This window comes from Contarinia nasturtii, unplaced genomic scaffold (assembly GCF_009176525.2).
Source record: "Contarinia nasturtii isolate CC-2019 unplaced genomic scaffold, AAFC_CNas_1.1 Cnas_scaffold_220, whole genome shotgun sequence".
Classification (NCBI taxonomy): Eukaryota; Metazoa; Arthropoda; class Insecta; order Diptera; family Cecidomyiidae; genus Contarinia; species Contarinia nasturtii.
In genome coordinates, this window is record NW_022197577.1 from 2466921 (window position 1) to 2486608 (window position 19688).

The 19688-nt window shown below is 34.2% G+C and overlaps 3 protein-coding genes across 4 annotated transcripts in view; 1 reads left to right on the plus strand and 2 right to left on the minus strand.

Moving 5' to 3' along the window:
- LOC116337073 (beta-1,4-glucuronyltransferase 1) overlaps positions 1–19688 on the minus strand; it is a 47001-nt gene that overhangs the window by 12687 nt on the left and 14626 nt on the right. For both annotated transcript variants that reach the window (XM_031761377.1, XM_031761376.1), the window contains exon 2: positions 9404–9699. The gene's annotated coding sequence lies outside the window, so the exon portion shown is untranslated. The remainder of the gene's footprint in view (positions 1–9403; positions 9700–19688) is intronic.
- On the plus strand, positions 2027–3815 carry LOC116337075 (probable cytochrome P450 6d5). The gene is made up of 2 exons (XM_031761380.1): positions 2027–3235; positions 3291–3815. Exons 1-2 carry the CDS (start codon positions 2101–2103, stop codon positions 3716–3718), a joined length of 1563 nt encoding a protein of 520 aa, XP_031617240.1. The 5' UTR covers positions 2027–2100; the 3' UTR covers positions 3719–3815.
- On the minus strand, positions 4850–7268 carry LOC116337074 (probable cytochrome P450 6d5). The gene is made up of 2 exons (XM_031761379.1): positions 5761–7268; positions 4850–5684 (listed from the first exon to the last, which is right to left on the minus strand). Exons 1-2 carry the CDS (start codon positions 6896–6898, stop codon positions 5260–5262), a joined length of 1563 nt encoding a protein of 520 aa, XP_031617239.1. The 5' UTR covers positions 6899–7268; the 3' UTR covers positions 4850–5259.

The following is a 19688-nucleotide window of genomic DNA, read 5'->3' on the forward strand; positions in this document are numbered from 1 at the left end:
TATTGACGCTATAATACTGTTTATTTGATATTCGTGACAAATTGTCATTATACCTGCACCGTTCCGACATTGTATTTCATCATAAATTTAGAACATAAGCAGCTTAAGGTTATCGATTTATCGATTTACAATTTACATATGATTGTTTTTTCGAGAAAAAAAAATTGGCTTAACATGGCCTCTGACTTTTTTGGGTTATGTAATTATCCGAATTATTAACCTAAACACTCATCAGTGATTTTGAGTCCATGCATTATTGATAGTAAACAGAATTTTTTATTAATATGAATTAAACTATCGAACAAATTATGAATATTTGGAAAGGTTTTGAAAGATCTATTTTTCTACTTTAGAAATGACTCAAACTCGTTGAAAAAGTGCAATATATGCAAAACAAAAAATGAACAAAGGCTTTTTAAATGAAAATGCTGCATTTTGACTGCGAGAGATGGAGAAAAGCTGAAACTAATTTCGCTCCAGTCAAGTCTTTTCTTTAATTTCCCAACTGATTTATTGTATGAAATATGAATGTGGTTCAGAGTGAATTAATTCAACTCCCAATAGAAATTATTTCGACAGACGAGTTTTTCGATCGAACTTTTTCGGGCAAATTCATAACGAACGGATGAAAATATATATATTAGAAATATCGAATACATTAATATTCGAATAGATATGCGTGCATGATCATCGCCCGAAATTCGTCCATTTGAAAAATATTGGGAATAGAGCTGTGGTTATTTTTGGTCATATTTGGTATGAAGATTGAATTTTAGCAGACTTTTTGTCTTTTTATATATTCATTTTATGCATCTAACTATCCATGGCAGTTTATGTATGTAAAAAAAACCTCTGTCGAGGTGAGTAACGTGTAACGAGGAAACCCAAATTTGAAGCTCAAAATTCTAGTCAAAGTTTCCGATAACAGTTTCGTGACGAAAAAAGTTGGTATGTAGATAATTTTTCTGTGTTTTGTGAATGAATACTTCCGCTATCCAGAGTTGGTAAATGCACCTCACGAGTGCGCGCCCTTATAAGTTGTGTGCAACTCTTCTTGGGTGCGCGCACCTGATTCCATATAAATGTTGGGTGCGCGCACTTGGAATTTTTTTCTTGCTTATTTCAATATAAAAAATCGTCAAAAATGTATTTTTTACTTAATTTTTTCCATTTTGAATTTTTTCACATGCAAAAACTGTTTACATGTAAAGCAATGTGGTTCAAAAGACAACCAGCAGGCGGCTACTTGTAGCTGTCAAAATATATAAGAAACACAATTTGACAGTATTTTGTATTGATATATTGAAGATGACCAAATAAAAAATGGAAAGATTTAAGTAAAAAATACATTTTTTTCAATTCTTTATATTGAAATAAGCACGAAAAAAATTCCAAGTGCGCGCACCCAACATTTATATGGAATCGGGTGCGCGCACCCAAGAAGAGTTGCACACAACTTGTAAGGGCGCGCACTTGTGAGGTGCATTTACCAACTCTGCCGCTATCTTATACCGATTCTATTTTTGTGCTTAGTTATCAAAATTAATATATAATTTTCATTTGAAAGTATAAAAATTGTGCCAAATCAATGATGTTGCTTGTCGCACGTATGCGCGATTATGTTTGTTTATTTATATCAATGCACGTGTCTTTCAGTGTTCCTAATTCAATTAAAATCACATAATGATGTACTTGCAGGTTTTATACTTTTATTTTTATTTAATATCAGACATTATATTGTGATATTTTCAGGCAGCTCAGGAAGCTAGCAGGTGCTGAAATTGGGTGAAAAATGGAAGTGATTGTTATGGTTATAAAAACACTTACTATAACAATCATTTCTATTGTTTACATTGCATTTCAGCGCCTGACTGACAGCTCCCGAGCTGCCTGAAGATATCTCAATATAATGTCTGTTCGATAGAACGTATTTTACAAATTTAGTATATAAATCTGGCGATTTTCTAATTACAATCAGTTCAATTTTGAATGTTTCAATTCTAATATTCTTAGAATTTTACTTTGGTAAAAAGTGAACGGTGGCAATCAAGTAACGAGTTCATAGTGATTTATTCATCGTCATTTAATTGTTTATTTAAAATGAATCTTTCAATCAATATGTTTAAATGTGATGTCGTGATGCTTTTGTTGGCCATAATCACATGCGTGTATTTTTATCTCAAGCGAATTTATTCATATTGGGATCGTATGGGATTCAAAACACTTCCGGGCACCGTTTATTTATTTGGCCACATAAAATCAAATTTTATGGGAAATGAAATGATGGCAATTATAGTGAAAAGATTATACAATAAAACCAGTGAACCTTTTATTGGATTTTATGCATTAATGCGTCCAATATTACTGATACGTGACCCTGAATTGATTCGAAATATTTTAGTCAAAGATTTTTCGTATTTCCCCGACCGTGGTGTATACGTTAACGAAAAATATGATCCATTGTCTGGTCATTTAGTGGCTATGGCTGGCGAAAAATGGAAAGGACTGCGTGCAAAACTCACGCCAACTTTCACGTCTGGAAAATTGAAAGGAATGTTTCCAACATTGGTGGCATGTGGATCAAATTTACAAAATTATCTGGAAAAAGTGGCGGAATCAAGTGAATTGCTTGATGTACAAGAAATTGCAGCCAGTCACGCTACAAATGTCATTGCATCAGTTAGTTTTGGCATCGATGTTGACGCAATTACTGATCCGAATACGGATTTTCGAAAATACGGTCGAAAAATGTTTGCTCCAAGTATCAAAAATTCACTTCGACTTATTTTGCTGACGTGTGCACCGAGGTTGATGAAATTTTTACATATCAAATGCGTTAGTTCAGATGTGGAAAATTTTGTTTTGTCGATTGTTAAGCAAAATTTGGAATATCGTGAAATGAATAATGTGACACGAAATGATTTCTTTCAATTGCTTATTCAATTACGAAACACGGGATCGGTGGAATCAGACGGGCATGACAGTACAATAAAATCGAATGGAAATCAAAAGACGTTCACCGTGAACGAAATGGCAGCCCAGTCTTACATTTTTTTTGCAGCTGGGTTTGAGACATCGTCAAGCACACTTGCATTCTGTTTATATGAATTGGCGAGAAATCCGGAGATTCAGAACCGTGTTTATGACGAAATTATCCGAGTGCTAGAAGATCATGGCGGAGAAATGACATACGATGCGATATCGGATATGGAATTTTTGGATCAGTGCATTGACGGTATGGTAATTTCTATCAAGAGTCGCTCATGAAAATATTTTTTTTTTTATTACAGAATCGCTCCGGTTATATCCGATTGGAGCATTTTTGCGTCGAAATTGTGCGAAAAATTATAAAATACCCGGAACAGATAAAACGCTCGAAAAAGGTGCCGAAATTTTTATTCCCGTGTTTGCATTGCAGCGAGACGAAAAATATTATAAAAATCCCATTGAATTCGATCCGGACCGATTCAACAAAGAGAATTCAGCGACGAAAAATCAAACAAAACGGCCATACTATTCGTTTGGCGATGGTCCGAGAAATTGTATTGGAGTCAGATTGGGCAAATTGCAAGTTAAGGTCGGACTAGTTATGATGCTGCAACGCTTCAGATATGAATTGCTACATGAGCAAGAAAGTACACGTGAAATGGAATTTGAACCGAGATCTTTTTTACTTTCGCCACGTGGAGGCATCAAATTATGCGTTTTTAAGCGCTGACTTTTTTATTGAAGAAAGATAAGATTTGTCTGAACAACATATTATTCTCTGAATGATGTAATTCTGCAATTGTAGCACTTTATAAAATTTAGCTCATTCACCCATATAAAATACATAGAAGTCCTTAAGACTTAAAAGACTAAGAAGAATAGGAACTGTATTTTTATTATTGTATTTTTAGAAGTTTAGGTAGAGAATATTTTTCGTAAATTTTAATCATTATTCATTTCTTTTATTGTAATGTTTTGCTGAAATTTTGTTTTGATAAAATTTATCTCTGTGAACAACATCGATTGTTTTTTATGCTTTGTTTTCAAAATTATAATTTTCATTTAAAAATTGTGCAAATTCAATGATGTAGCTTGCACTTGTTTGCGCTTATGTTTGTTTATTTATATCGATGCACGTATTCTACATTGAAATGTCCTGCAGTAAGTAGATTATGTCCACAGAAGCGCTATTTTTGCAGCTTCTATTCACAGGCGCTATTTATGTACAACACATATCAATTTTATGATGCAATTCCGAAAGAGATACGAATGAGCTCAGGATCACGTATTAATAATATTGAACGAAGTGTGCTGTAGATACCAATAAATGCTTCCTTTGTTAAATTATAGAGTCGCGTTACAAAACCGCCACAGCGTTCATTTTGCAAAATTGTTTCTAATAAGTGGCCAAGGAGATAATTTGATTCTGAAAACGTCTTATATCCTTTTCGATTCCGATGCACACGTCTGACGATTAATTATATATTGTTATAATCATGTACGTGTGAATTTAATGTCAATTCGTATTATTGACCAAATGTCACCAACCATTCAATCAATCAGTGTTTGCTGTATGACCTACAGTTATCAATAACAATAGGTTATCGTACATCAAAACACGCTAAATTTCACAGCAATTGAGGCGCCAGACTTCAATTCGATTTCTACACCGAAGAAACGGTATTTTACACACAATGTTCAATAAATACAACATTTCTTTCGATTTGCTACGGTTTTTTGATTGACGAAAGGACGTCCCCTTTTGACCGTGCCCATGAAGCATACATATAATAGATGATGATTTAACTTTTTTTCGCTAAATTAATAATCAAATATTTGAAAAATAAAATGTTTGGTCGTGTGCGGTTGTGTGATTAAAGAGATTTTTTATTACCAACAATAAAAAAAATAATAATAATATTTATTGACCGCCAAAACTGGCTGAATCAAATTTGACTTTATACATAATGATTTATACATGGTGAAGAAAAGATATAAGAGCAAAAATCCACCGTCAAAAACTAAGTGTCTTTGTTTAATCATAAATTTATTTGTGATTAAATAAATTTGTTTGGCAGGGGAAAGGTATGGATAGTCACCACCATTAAAACCTGCATTTTTTCTACAAATCTGTACATTTTTTTTTTTGGTTAATTCATCGCTCTGGTACATAGCGCGTCGTTAATATTTATTTAAAAATGTTAAAAATTATTTGAGAAAGCATGTAAGATAGTAACACCGTTGAATGTTACCACATAGCATTTGTCGTGTTTATCGTTTAAAAACTTTTAGATGAATTCCGTCAAGTGGAGCCATGAAGAAAAACTTTGGATCGAATTTCATGTCAGTGTTTTTGTGGTGATCGGACAATTCGAAGCGGAATTTTTGCAGCATCATAACAAGTCCAACTTTTGTTTGTAATAGCCCCAATTTAAGTCCTATGCAATTTCGGGGTCCGTCACCAAACGGAAGATATGGTCGATTAATCAAATTCTTTCCAACTGAATTTTCCTCATTGAATCGGTCCGGAATGAATTTGTCTGGTTCTGCGTAGTATTTTGCATCCATTCCGAGTCCAAGTACTGATATAAATACTTGCATGCCTTTTTTAATCACTTTATTTGTTCCAGGAATCCGATAGTCTTTTACACACGAACGAGGCAAGAGTGATAACGAAGGATACTTTCGTAGTGTCTCTGTGGTACATGCGAATATATGAATTATTTTCTTATGAAAAATAAAAGAAAAAAAAAGCGTTTATAAATTATTTACCGTCAATGCAAGTGTCCAAATATTTCAACTCAGCAAGTGTTTCGTAGGTCAATTGGCCAACGTGTTTCTGTACAGCCACATCAATTTCATCGTGAACACGGCATTGAATCTCCAAATTTTTTGCCAATTCATACAAACAAAACGATAATGTGGTTGAAGAGGTCTCAAATCCAGCGATAAAGAAAAGGAATGTCTGTGCTGAGATTTCGTCCAATGTAAATTTCTTTTGATTTTCATTCGCTTTGACCACATCCCATTTATCGTCCGATTCATTTACGCTGCCTGTATTTCGTAACTGAATTAGCAGTTGAAAAATATCTTTGCGGCTGACATTATGTTTTTCACGGTATTCGACATTTTGGGTGGCAACCGATCGTATAAATTTCTCCACACTTGGTTGTGCCGTTTTCATTCCAATCGTTTGCATTATGTTCGGCGAATTGAAAAATAAAAGCTGACGAATTACATTTATGAGATTTGAGCTGAAAATTTCACGGCCACACACACGAAATTCATTGTCTGGATTTTTGATGGCATCGATTTCTAGTCCAAATCCCACCGATGCTGTCACATTGGTCGTAAAACAACTAGAAATTTCTCGTGCATTCAATACTTTTCCATTGTCGACCAAATTATTTAGATGATTTTCCAATTCCGATCCACAATTGAGCAGAGTTGAAAACATCGCTTTCATTTTGCCAGATGTAAAGGCTGGTGTGAGCTTCGTTCGGAGATTTTTCCATTTTTTGCCAGGTAGAGCGAATAAATGGCCTGACAAGGGATCCTTTTCTTCATTGCAATAAACGCCACGGTCGGTGAAATGTTCGAAATCTTTGATTAAAATCATGCGAATCAGCTCGGGATCGCGTATCAACAATATTGGACGCAAAATACTGTAAATTCCAATGAATGGTTCACTCGTACTGTCATACAATCGCTTTACGAGGCTGCCGACAAATTCTTTACGAAATATTATCCCTTGAAAATGTCCAAAAATCAGATTCGATCCGGCCAATGTTTTAAAGCCATTTCTTTCCCAGTACGAATACGTTCGCTTGACCAAAAAATACACCAACGCAAATGCAACAATTAAAACAGTTAACACATCAATGGTCCAGTTACGCGTTAACAAAGCCATTTTTTGAACAAACAACACTGAACAATTTTTTTTTTCAATCGAAGAGTTTGCTTTATAGCCTCCGAAACACTTGAAATCATTTCATCTACTGCGCCAAAAGCCAGTCGTTCAGTTCATATTTAATATGCTATTTTTAATTTGTGACTTTACTACTTTGTATTCACTTTGATTAGTTTAAAACAGATGAATACAATATTGCATGTGATGCATGTTTGCAATCGATTGCATTTTTTTATTCAAGCTTCGTACGGACGTTAAGCAGTATAGAGGCACACTATACGCAGTACACAATCGCAGCACTTTCAGCGCTTATTTTTATGTACACAAACAAATTTACATTGAAATTTACAAATACACAACGTTATTAATTATCTAGTCTACTGGAAGAATATATTTTATAGCTATCTACACACAAATGACAACTAACCTCAATATGAACAAAAATTGACATACAACTCAACTTATCCGAAGTCTCAACTGTTTTTAGTATAAATTTTAGTTCAGATTTTTTCCGCTCAAATGCATACTAAAATTTATCCCAAAAAAATTGAGTTTTATGTCAATTTTTGTTCATATTGAGGTTAGTTGTCATTTTTGTGTATCTTTTTCTAATATTCTGTTATATTCTGTTATATACTTTGTATTAACTTCGTTCAAAATTAAATTATTTAGCTATTCAGTAGTTCTACCAATAAAATTGGTAATTTATATTGAATTTAAAGCAGTTGTTGTGATATTTGACGTCGTTGTTTAAGTAATAATTAGTAGTGTATGTGGGGGGAGGTATCGACTCCCTTTGGTGTTAAATTCATCCAAATTTTGGCGGTGTCAAATCAAATCAGATCTTGACGGTGTCAAATACGCAAAAAAATACTTCGTAGCAAGAAATGTCAAAAATATATTGTCAAAAATATATTAGATGGTATTTTAAGATATTTTCAGACAGCTGATGCTGCTCAGAAAGCAAACGTCAGTCGCTGAAACGGAGTGAGAACAATAGAGGTTATAGCGATAGCAGCAATGTAAGTGTTTTCATAACCATAAAAATCAAATCTATTGTTTTTACTCTGTTTCAGCTCCGTCCGGAAGCTACTGAGCTGTCTCAGCTGCCTGAACATATCTCAATATAATGTCTGATTCAGTAATGTGCGAAGGGGGGGGGGGGGTTTCCCCCCCCCCCCCCTGTGATTTGGATGGGACAAATTTTTTTCGTGAAAATTATTCGAATTTGCTAGGGTTTTTCACGAAAAAAGTGAAGACCTTTTTTTTTTTTTTTAGCTCATCAATGTAGAAAATTGAGGAGAATTATTTCAATTTGCTAAGGTTTTTGGTTCCGAGAGATTTTTTTCCGATTTGCTAGGGTTTTTCGCGGAGAAAATTCTTTCGATTTGCTAGGGATTTTCGCCTCAAAAAGTGAATTCCAAAAAAAAAAAAAAAAAAAAACCAAAATTTGTCTGATTCGCTAGAGAATTTTTGTTTTTGAAAAATCACCCCTCCCCCCCCCTGTAAAATGTAGCTCGCACATTACTGGTCTAATTATACTAAATTGAGATGTAAATATGATTCGTAATGCAGCTACGAATAAAGACTGTTTGTATCAGCTACCAACTTAACATATTCTATTTTTTAGGATTCCTGAGCCCAATCCACAGACGACATATTTTTCTTTTCGAAAAATTCGTGCCGGAAAATTATTTTCCTTGGAAGTTAGATTTTTTCATAAGAATTTTGTATGAGAGTATGTTGTTTGATAAAAATTGCTCTGTTTGTCCACCGGGGTCAGAAATATTTTTCCGATTCAATTCGTTTATACATTACTTCCAAGCAAATCGACCGTATATTGTTCTTGAGTGTAAGTTCAGCATACGCTTCGAGTCACTTGCGAAGTGATTCGTTTGCTATTGCGCACATTTCCGCTTGTGCATATGTGATGGAACGCTTTACTAAGAAAAGATACTGTTTATATAGTGTGCTTCACGAAATGTGCGTCGCACAATCCTATACGGAATGACTATATAATGCAAAAGAACGAAGCCATTCGTGATATGCACGAAGCCATTCGTGATTTTTTCAGTGATTTTTACGGTCAATAAGGTTATTTGAAATTTAAAGAGTTAAGCGTTTTTAATAACTGCAATACTCTAGTCAAGTTCAATATCAATACAGTATCTTTATGGGTTGCATTCAATGAATTTTGTCATTCGTTTTATACGATTGAATTAACATAATTTCTCCATTCATCGTCAAAAACACGCAAATCAATTCACAGTGGACTCACTGATTCACACTGAAACAGTAGTGAGTGAAAGAAAGGAAAATAGATATTCTGAAATATTCTAATTGAATATCTTTTTCAGAATGTATGCACTGCCATCAGTACATAAAAACCAAAGAAATCAATGAAAAAGTGGGTAAGTAATAATAATAACCAATTGACAAAAATATGTCAGTTCACATTGTGTTCCACAAAAAAAATCATCAGAATTTAACATACTTTTGACTTACCCAAACTTGTAATCGATATCACCATAGATTTATTCAACGCAAACGCATGTATTCATCGAAATTCATTAATTGAATAATGAAAATGAGGATTTAAACGGCTTAAAGTAGTCTCGATAAATTGCACTCAAGCATACAAGTTGTTCGTCTTTTCAGCGTATGATGTATGTATCCAAACTTATGAGATAAATGGCAAGCAATTTTAGGTCATATTTTCAATTTCGGATGATGTAAAAAGTCTATTCAGTGTGACGGCGACAGATTATCCCACTGTTGTTTTCCTTCAGTTTTCGAAGTCCCTGTAAAACAAAAGAATTTATATGAATCGTTTGTGTGTGTTTTCAACGTTTAAGGAACTTTTTCAACCTTCAAAAGGATGCTTAAGCCAAATGCAAGTTTATATCTACATGATCTTTGAGTGTAACTTTAAATGGGGACGAAATAAATGTTTGTTCACCAACTTCATATATCGAGTTTGTTTTTGTTACAATTGTCTAAACTTTATGTCATATGAATAAGAAACCTTTAACTGAATTAAGAAAAATCCGAACTTTTTAACTTTTTCGTGAAAAAAAAAAAAATGATTCAATAAAAGAATTCGTGAACTCAGCAAGAGCAACAAAAGTTCGATACTAAAAAAAATGAATTGAAGTCAAGTGTAGATGTTTGGTGTTTATTTAAATGTGCAACACATTGTCTGTGCTGGTGTGCAGCGCAATGCGATTAGATGGTTTTGTTTTTGCACACACACACCAAAAGAAATCATGGCATTTTTTTATGTGTTCTTCCTAATGGGAAACCCCATCGTGTGCAATATCGTTGCAGTGTTTTCGCATGGCAAAGCGATTTTTAGTTGCTGTTCGTTGTCAATTTTCGGAATGTGTTACATTGAAATTCCCAGAAATCTAGTTTCAATTGTGAGAAAAAGACTTCAATTGCAAAATGTATTCCGTTGATCGACTCAAATGTCATTTGGCGTTGGTTTTTTTTTCGTTGTTCTGCACGAAAATCGCTTACAAATCGACTAAAGTGAAATTGGACAACATTTTGAAAATGAATTTAAAGCCATTCAAATTAATGATTACGCAAATCAATCTGTGTCAAATTATATTGGAACAAATGTCTGACTGATTCTCGTGTGACGCATCGTACCGAGATTGTAGCACAAAAAATCGTTCGAATGTTTCACATTTCACAATAATGACAGTCATTGGATAAAAGTGTGTCAGACATGTTCGGGGGCACAATTGATGCAAGTTTAATCAAACGCTTATGAGCGCAAGCATCATATGAATCGAAAAAGAATGAGAGAAGAAGGCAGGCGCATCCAAAATGAAATTGAATTGATTGCCAAAGCCAATAAATGGCCCGAAAACAGTTGATTCATTTCATTATCAGTGTTTTAACACTCGGTTTGAGTGATGTATTTCCGTTCTGATTTAAGGAACTGTGTGTACACTTTTCTTTTCGCCTCAGGCCATGCGGTACGTATCAATTTTCGCAACACGTACAAACGTAATATGTCAGTGTGATGGTTTTGTCCATTTCTGCGCAGTTTTTGAGCGACATCACACCAACACCAACGACACTGCCATTGTCTATGGTACAGACGGTGAATTCGCAATATCCATGAAATGGAAAAGGTTTTCGAGATATATTTCTTATTCGTACATATAATATTCAAATTTCTTTTGCACATATGTTGATCCCGAGTGTTGAATTTCCCAGGCGAGCTGATTCTTTTTGATTATTCGATGAATCCCATTGCGAATGCTCAAATTCGCACTCGAGCAAGAAAAATTTCTTGTACTCTGCGAGGTGAACTCATGTGTGCGGACACATTTTCGTTGCGTATGTGGTTTTTTTTTCATTTTCTCTATTATTATTAAATACAATTATTAAAATGTGGTTTTAATTTTCTCAACAGGTGATTGAAGCAAACCCAACAATTTAACTAAATTGCGGGCTTACATGTAACCATGTCAGTAATAAATGCAACGATGGTGTTTTATTGAAATTTTATACACTTCGCTTTTCCAAATCCGAAAATGTAATCGAGTGAATTTGGTAGAATCGCCGAAACGAAAACGAAAACCATTGCAGAGATTTTCCATTTTCCCAACCACTTTCAATGCAAACACGATGCACTGAAGAGCAAGAGAGGGCAAGAAAGGAATTTCCATTCAATACCGAAATAAAATAGAAGATATTTGTTTTCCTTCCATGCTAGCTTTAGTTCCGGTCGTATTATTGTGGCAATTTTTTTTATTTTTATATTTTATTCAGAATCTTGTTCGTCGAGTTGCATTCTCGCTGTCGTTCTTCCGGTGCCAGTGTGTTATGCAATCATCATCGTTGGTATTTACATTGTATTCGTGTGTATAAGATTATCGCAAGTCAAGTAGAAAAGGGAATGGATAAGAAAATAATATTGTAAGTGCACAACAACAAAAATTATTTTATTGCATTCCGGTACATTGTTTGGGTTAGCGTTGTTGAGGAATATTTTTCCGTTTTGAAAAGGATTCCAACTCGTGAGAATGCATACAAATGACATCGACTACAATAAAAGTTTATATTTTTCTCTCTTTCTCCCTCCCCCTCTCTCTGTTTGACTATGATGCAGTAACTTGCAAACAACAGTGATGACAAGTTACAAAAATAAAAACAACCCAAGCCATAAAGGGTCCGAGATGCCTAGCAATAAATTTAGTAATTAAATTCGTTTATTCCTTGAGAGAATATTCTTCTTCTTTTTTCGCATTTTTGTTGCTATCACAACTCATTTTCATTTAGTTCAGGTAGCTGATTACGCACTATAATTTCACCAAAAGCTATAAAAAATCGTGACAAAGAAATGAAGCTAATTAAGGACGTTAACATCATGATATGAGATTGCACGTAATTCCGTGCTTGAATTGGATTTTTTCCGGTGACTGTCTGTTTGTTTCGCAGTCGTCATGGAAAAATGACAGTCGATAAAAAAAATCGAAACTGACATCAAACCATGTGTGCGTTTGTGTGCGTTTGTGTGAGTGTGTGTATGTTTTGTTGACGACGTTGTTATATTCCGCAACAATTTTATTACAATGATCCAATGTTATTGCGACAACAAATGGTAAAAAAAGCCTGTGAGAATGTTGCTGAAAGTGGCTTGAGTCATTCGCATCATACATGAAGTGTTTGTGCTTCGTCGTATTTGTAAGCGAGAGTGTCTTTAATGTAAAATTAAGTGCAAAAGATACTGAAAGTGGATGAAAATGACATAAAATGTGTTAGTACAAGCGATTCATGATGAGAAAGTCACTGGAAGTAAGCCATGAAACATTCCACAAAAGCATACAATGATTTTTAGATAGGATAGATGCGTAAGATCTCCGCAAGATCCAGATCCAAGCGTGCGTACGCTGCCGCATGATGCATACATATATAATACGCACGCAAATTCGTTATTCTTATTTCCCCTTCTTTGATTCGCATGCCATAGCATTACGGAGTAAGGAATGTATGTATCATGCGGCTACGTACGCACGCTTGGATTCGGATCTTGCGGAGATCTTACGGATCTATTCTATCCAAAAATCATTGTATGCACAAAAGATGATTTTCATTTCAATATTACGTCCTGTAAATTGACAGATTACGTTTTCAATGGAATCTTCTTACACATTTTTGCAACAACACCAACAATCATCGATTTCCAGCTTCAGACACTTTTTCTTTTTCATAAAAAATGCTTTAGAATGTTAAAAATCTTTATAATATAAGGAAAAATATCTTAAATGAGAACATTTTTTTATGAATTTAATAATAATAAAGAATGTGATGCATTGAATGAAGTCATGTTTACTTCTATATATTAGTTAAACTGAATGCTGACGTTGGTTGCTGTTTTATTATTTATTTGGCCTTTATTTTGTCGTGATTAGATGAAATGACAAGTGAAGTCGCACAACGACCGCATTGACAACGAGCCATCCCATTTATTCACGATTAAATTGTGATGAATGCAAACGGTGCGCAGCTTGATTAATGCTCATTTTCCTTCCTCTTCGTTGCACGAACGATGTTGAATGAGATTGCGATGAACTAACAAAAAAAAATACGACAACAATAAAAGTAAAACTCGAAGAGTGAATATTGCCAAGGTCGATCGTACACTTCTTCATTTCGCCATCACCGGGTAGATGCTCTTTCAATGATGATGATGTTTACGAATTAGTTTCATGAACATTGTACACATAAAATGAATTGTATGCGTGTGTCTTCTTCATTCATCGCACGCTAATATGGCTTTGACTTCTCTTTTTTCTTTTCGTACAACCGAAAATTTTAAGCACGTCACACAGTCTTCGACATTTTAATGAGTTGTTTTGACTTTGACACGACGCAATTAAATAACACGGACTAAGCCGATAAAAATATTACACCTGTTTTGTTTATGTTGAACAATACAATGCCAAAACGAAAAGATCAACGAAAATTCAACATAAATCATAATAGGCATTGTGTTTCTGTGTGTCAATTATAATTATTGCATACAACTGTTTATTTAACGTTTATTCAATTTAAAATTAACAATCACAAATGAAAAATCCTTGACTCTGTCGTTCATGCAAAGTGACTCAATGATAATTATGCAATTTGCTATGGATTAAGTATGGAACTATTGAACAATCACAAATTCTTATGGATCGATATCATACATGGGCACGGATAAAAATTAGGAGGGACTACATCCATCAATAAAAAAACCCTAGCAAATCGAAAGAATTTTTATCATCAACAAATTTTCGTTCTACTCGGATCAAAATTGATTTTGGGGAGAGGCGAGAATTTCTTGGGGTTTATACGGACCCAATGAATAAAAGAACATGGTAAAGAACGTCTCTTTTATCGTTTGCGATTGCGATCGAACGTCAAATACGATTAGCAATCAAGATGATGGCGTTTTTATATATATTTATAACTTTTATTACTGTCAATAATCATCAATTAATACCAATCACTTGCGTCGAAGGTGCTTATGCGCATTACCGGATCTCTGTTTCACTCCGGCCAGTTCATGGCCGAAACCGAAGAACCATAACATAAACGATTTGTAATCCAATGAGATCGAATCTTATGCGCATTAAATCACAAAATCACATTATAGGCTCTCATTCATTAAAAATGAATGGAACATCAATGTTTTTTCTCTTTTTTCTACCACTCTGGGATTGTATTGAATAAAAACAAGATAATTTGGTAGACCGTTCACCAAATGGACATCTAATGGACAGCTTATTCATGTTTAAAAAAAGACATGTCATTGTCATCAAAATACAATTAAACTGTTAAGTAGTATCGTGTCTAAATTAATTTGAGGAAAAAATCCCATGTTTTTTTTCCATTTTAACGACTTTCCGCTCATACAATCAAAAATCACTGTTGCTATTCCACTCGAAATTCCTTTGAATAAAAAGAAAAGATAAGAAAAAACTAATTCTCTGTTGCGCAGGAATTCCTTCCGGTACACGAATGAATAAAAAAAAACACAAACGGAAATAGACTAGTTGTTTCTTCGGAAACAATTCACAACCAAAACTAAATTTTCAACACAGAAACATTCTTACAACTGAATCAATTAAGAATTTTTTTTTAATACAACAAAAAAATCATATGAAAATGTTCGTGATTTGATTCGATATATACATATAGTCTATTAGTCTTGTGAGTCTCAAGAGAACGAATAACGGCAATGAAAAAAGAGCAAACGATTAATATTTTGTCAAATATATGATGTATCAACATTCGAGAGAAGAACGGAATGAGAGAAATCAAGGTAATCACAATTCCTTCGGAATAATTTTGTTCGTTACAAATCTAAATACATAAATTTGTTTTCACGCTTCGAGAAAAAAAATATGGCAGCAAAGAAAACAAAATGTTATTTCTGTTCATCGCTCAGCTCATTTGTAGCATTTCAAATGATTGTGTCGAGAATGTGAGACATTCGAATAGATGATAAAGTTATTCTATTTTCATATAGTTTCATTTAGAATGGTGCGCATTGATTTGATTATCACATTGTATTTTGACGTTGTGAATAGTTGTAAATTACGCTGAATACGGCTCGAAAAAATCACAGAGATCACACAGTACACACTACACAGAGTGTAACAATTTGCAACGAAAATTGTAGTATTCAAGTGATTTTCACACCTACTATCTATTTTAAACTAGAGCACATGTTTGTATCCGTGCCGCATTTATCTTTCATTTAGATAATGGGTTTTGAAAGTTAATTCCACTCGTTGAAACCATTTTGTATTTATTTTATATTTTTCGGGCCGAATTTTATGTAGAGCAATATGGGATGATGTGTGTGTGTGTGCGTTCTAGATTTCAAAAGCCGATCAAAGTTTGCGGTTTGAATTTGGCTACCACAATTTTCTATACATGTGTTTTGTTTGTGTGTAAATGATTCATTTTTAAACTGGTTGGAATATCTGCATGGGAAATAATTGAATGGCATGTACTCTCTATACAACAATACCAAACATGCCACAAAACCGTTTTGCATACCAAATTAATGCTTTTTCGAAAATGCAGACTAACCTGCATTCGGTTAAATAAATAACAGAGCGCGCGCACGAACAAAGGAACATTAAAAAAAAATTGGTAGCAACAACAACGACGAATACGAATACGACAATGCCGACGACGAAATACTAAAATTGATGTAATGGTTCTGTCCAATTTTATTTTGAAATAGCTGAACGTTCCATTGCTGTTTAAGTGTGTGTGTGTGTCTTGTGTGTGGTATGGTGACATGTAACTGTTTGTTCACCTCTAATTGTGTATAATGCTATTTTTATATAAATTTCCGCCGAAGTATACCTATATTTCGCTGTAATTTTGTAGCAATTGGCATGTCGAATTGGGTGTAGTTTCCACACATCACACGCACACACACACTCGTACACTTACGCCATGACAAATGATATCCACCACACTTATTGGCGAAATTGTTGTATTACAATTTTTCGCAAAGGAGCAGTCTCACGCACTACATTTACTGTCAATCACATTTCTTTTTAAATATTGTATTAGATTACCCTAGGTGCCGCAAAACATTAACATTAGATTTGGCTCAATGCTCCCGTTTGTTTTTCTTTTCTGGAATGTGTATTTAATGTCCAACTGTTAATATTTAATTTAATGTTGTGCCCATAAGGCTGTTGTTGAGTTTAAACAACTATAAAATATCGTGCCAAGATACAAATTCATTTGCGATGGATAAACGCGATTTTGCGTTTTGCTCATTTAGAATTTTTCCCATTTCGCGGAATTGTTTGTGACATTTCTCGGAATTGTGTGTATTCAAATGGTTTCACAAACAAATCGTTTCAATGGTTGCATTCGAAATATGTATATTCGAAACCGTTCGAAACGAAAAAAAAAACAACACAATCTATGCATATTGAATGTGTTGCTGTGCGGTTGTATTCCTAACAATATATGCGCAATGTGTGCACATCACATCACAGTGATGAAAATAAAGAGACAGATATGACAAAAAAGCAGCGACGATGATAATACGTCAGTAAATGATTAGAACATTAACGTTAATATTTTCATATGTAATGGATCACAATTTTCAATCCGGTTTCACAGTCACGATGCATTCAAGCCGTTCCATTTGCACGTAATTCTGGACATGTTTTCATATTCATACTGTATATTTAGCTAGCAAACTTTAAATCATACCTATTTTTAGAATATAAATACTAGCTTAAGTTATTTAATTTCGTTTTCTTCATTTTCCAGTTTGGCATTTATTATTATTTACAACATATCTCTATCTCTCTGTTTCTCTGTCTATCTATGTGTGCTGATGTGTGCATAGGCTGAAAGTCAACACACTCCATCCCGGCCACCGCAACATATTATATGGCCAATGATGGGCGATGTGCACAAAAGACGAGTTAATGAATATACACAATGGGATTTAAATGCAAGCAAACAAACAAATGAAGATTCTTTTCTGCGCGTCGCACTCCATACAATTAAATCGCTTAGTACTACATAAATAAATAAAAAACACACAAACACACACACACACAATATATGTATAAATAGTTATTTTCTTGAGGCAGTAATTGGCATTGGAGTATTTTTGCATGATACTTACAAATGGTTTTCAGTATTTAGTCTACAATTACGTTCGATGATTGAGAAGAAAGAGTTGAAAAGAAATGCAACAGCATTTGTCATGAGAGAAGAGCAAAATGAAGAGAAGAGAGAAAAAAATGCACACACACAGTTCATTTTAAAAATTAACGATGCACAGTACGAAATGGCAAGAAGCGCCAAACAAAGTATCCTTTTCACTGCATCAAAAAAAAATTACATTTGATATCTACAATATCATTTCTGTGCGGCACTTTGAAACCGTTTTCAATCTTTGATTTGTTTATCTGCATTAAAGTCTTGAGAGAACGAGACAGAAAGGGACAGAGAGAGAGAGAGAGAAACGGTCCAAGAAAATCTATTTTTAGTATATCCAACAACGGCCAATGCACTTTACACTCTTTCAATTCCAACAAATGCCAATTCAAGTAGGAAAAAAGTCAATCCACAATTCCATCTCTTAAACCAGTTAGATATCGAGTAAAAATGCCGCAAGTCATGTGGTTATAGACATTGTCGTGCTGAGTGACTTACGCAGTTTGATTGCAAATAAAGAGCTAAAAACGATCATGCAATCATCCTTCGTTTGTACAACCGATTCGATACACCGTTGCAGCATATCAAATGCCAATGCAAAAAAGAGAGAAAAAAAACTTGTGTTTTTCGTCACATGAAAACATAATTTTACGCGTACATGGAATTGTATGTAGACGTAGAGACAAATTTGAATGTGAAGAAAAAGAAATTTGTTACCTACACTCTTTTTCCGTTGTCTTTCGAACAATTTCTGATGCACGTACATCGTACACAGTGAAAACATGAAGGACGTGATGTAACTGGGTGGCAACGAGATGAAATATTGCTCTACTAGTGACACTTGCACTGGTTAACATTTTGAGAAGTGTGCTTACTGTTTCGTATGAACATGAAACGCTTAACGACCCCATAAAAGTGCGCGCACACAGACACACACACAAACATAAGTTCACGTTGATGCTTTTTTTCATTTGCCATCCATCAATAAAAATGGAATTTGTTTTCCATGCCGATGATTTTGTAGGAAATATATACGTCATCTATGTTATTCGCATAATGCTGCACAGATATTTTCTTCCATCGATTGGGTAGTTTCATTTCTCAGGTTGTTTCATTACACAAATGTATCATCGTTAACTGACGCATATAAATTTCAGTTCGGTTTTGCGGAAGAATTGTATTTATATATGGGAGGATGACGATCTCTTTTCTCTCTTTCTCTTTCTTTCTCTGTGTGTTTGTGTGAGCAATGCTTGTGGTAAACAGTTAAATCATGGATCGGGTTAAGTGGATGACGGTCATTTGAGCATGGTAATAATTTGAAGAACGATCGATTAAACTATCATAGACAATCGTATGAGCGGCGCCTCGATAATAATATTGTATGTTGTTATACGACCTCATATAATTCCATTATAAACGCGTAAGATGATGGGACTTCAACTTAATACAACTCGGTGAATTGTTGCGATTGCTAATGAGAAAATCTATATAAAAAAGCCAACCCATTCTTGCATGTGAACGATGATATTCTTTATGTACACATATACAGTTTCCACTTCGGTGAAGCATTTTTGATGTTGAGCGCAAGTACCATCGTCAACAACCTTCATACACCATAAAGTATCCGTTTATAGTGAATGCGCGAAAACATGCAATAAGGTGAGCAAAAAAAAACCCAAGAAAAAAAGTCGTCCGGATAAAGAGATAGAGAGCAAGCGAATAAGAGAGAGAAAAAATATCAAAAATCAAGCAGTGCACAGCACGAGAGTGCACAATTGGATTCATAAAGGAAATAGTTATGTGAGCAATTTTCAAACAAAGGGACATAAAAAAGTAAATATAAATGCAAAAGAGAGGACACATGGTTAAAAGTGACGATGTGCAATACAGCACATTAGAAAAAACCGCGGTTGACACGCAAACAATACATATTATTTTCTCAGTTATCTCTTTGGTTTTTATTTCGCAATGTTGAATGTATACACTTCGAGTTCATGTGTTAATAAAAATTCTAAATCGTTTGCATAAACTGGATATTCGAAATATGCTACTATGTTCTGGTTCTTTATTTTCT

Excerpts from the sequence above, each read along its gene's own strand:
- LOC116337075 (XM_031761380.1), top strand. The coding sequence starts at position 2,101 with ATGAATCTTTCAATCAATATGTTTAAATGTGATGTCGTGATGCTTTTG. Across the intron at positions 3,236-3,290 it reads TTTGGATCAGTGCATTGACG|AATCGCTCCGGTTATATCCG; the intron begins GTATGGTAATTT and ends TTTTTATTACAG.
- LOC116337074 (XM_031761379.1), bottom strand. The coding sequence starts at position 6,898 with ATGGCTTTGTTAACGCGTAACTGGACCATTGATGTGTTAACTGTTTTA. Across the intron at positions 5,685-5,760 it reads TTTGGACACTTGCATTGACG|AGACACTACGAAAGTATCCT; the intron begins GTAAATAATTTA and ends CATGTACCACAG.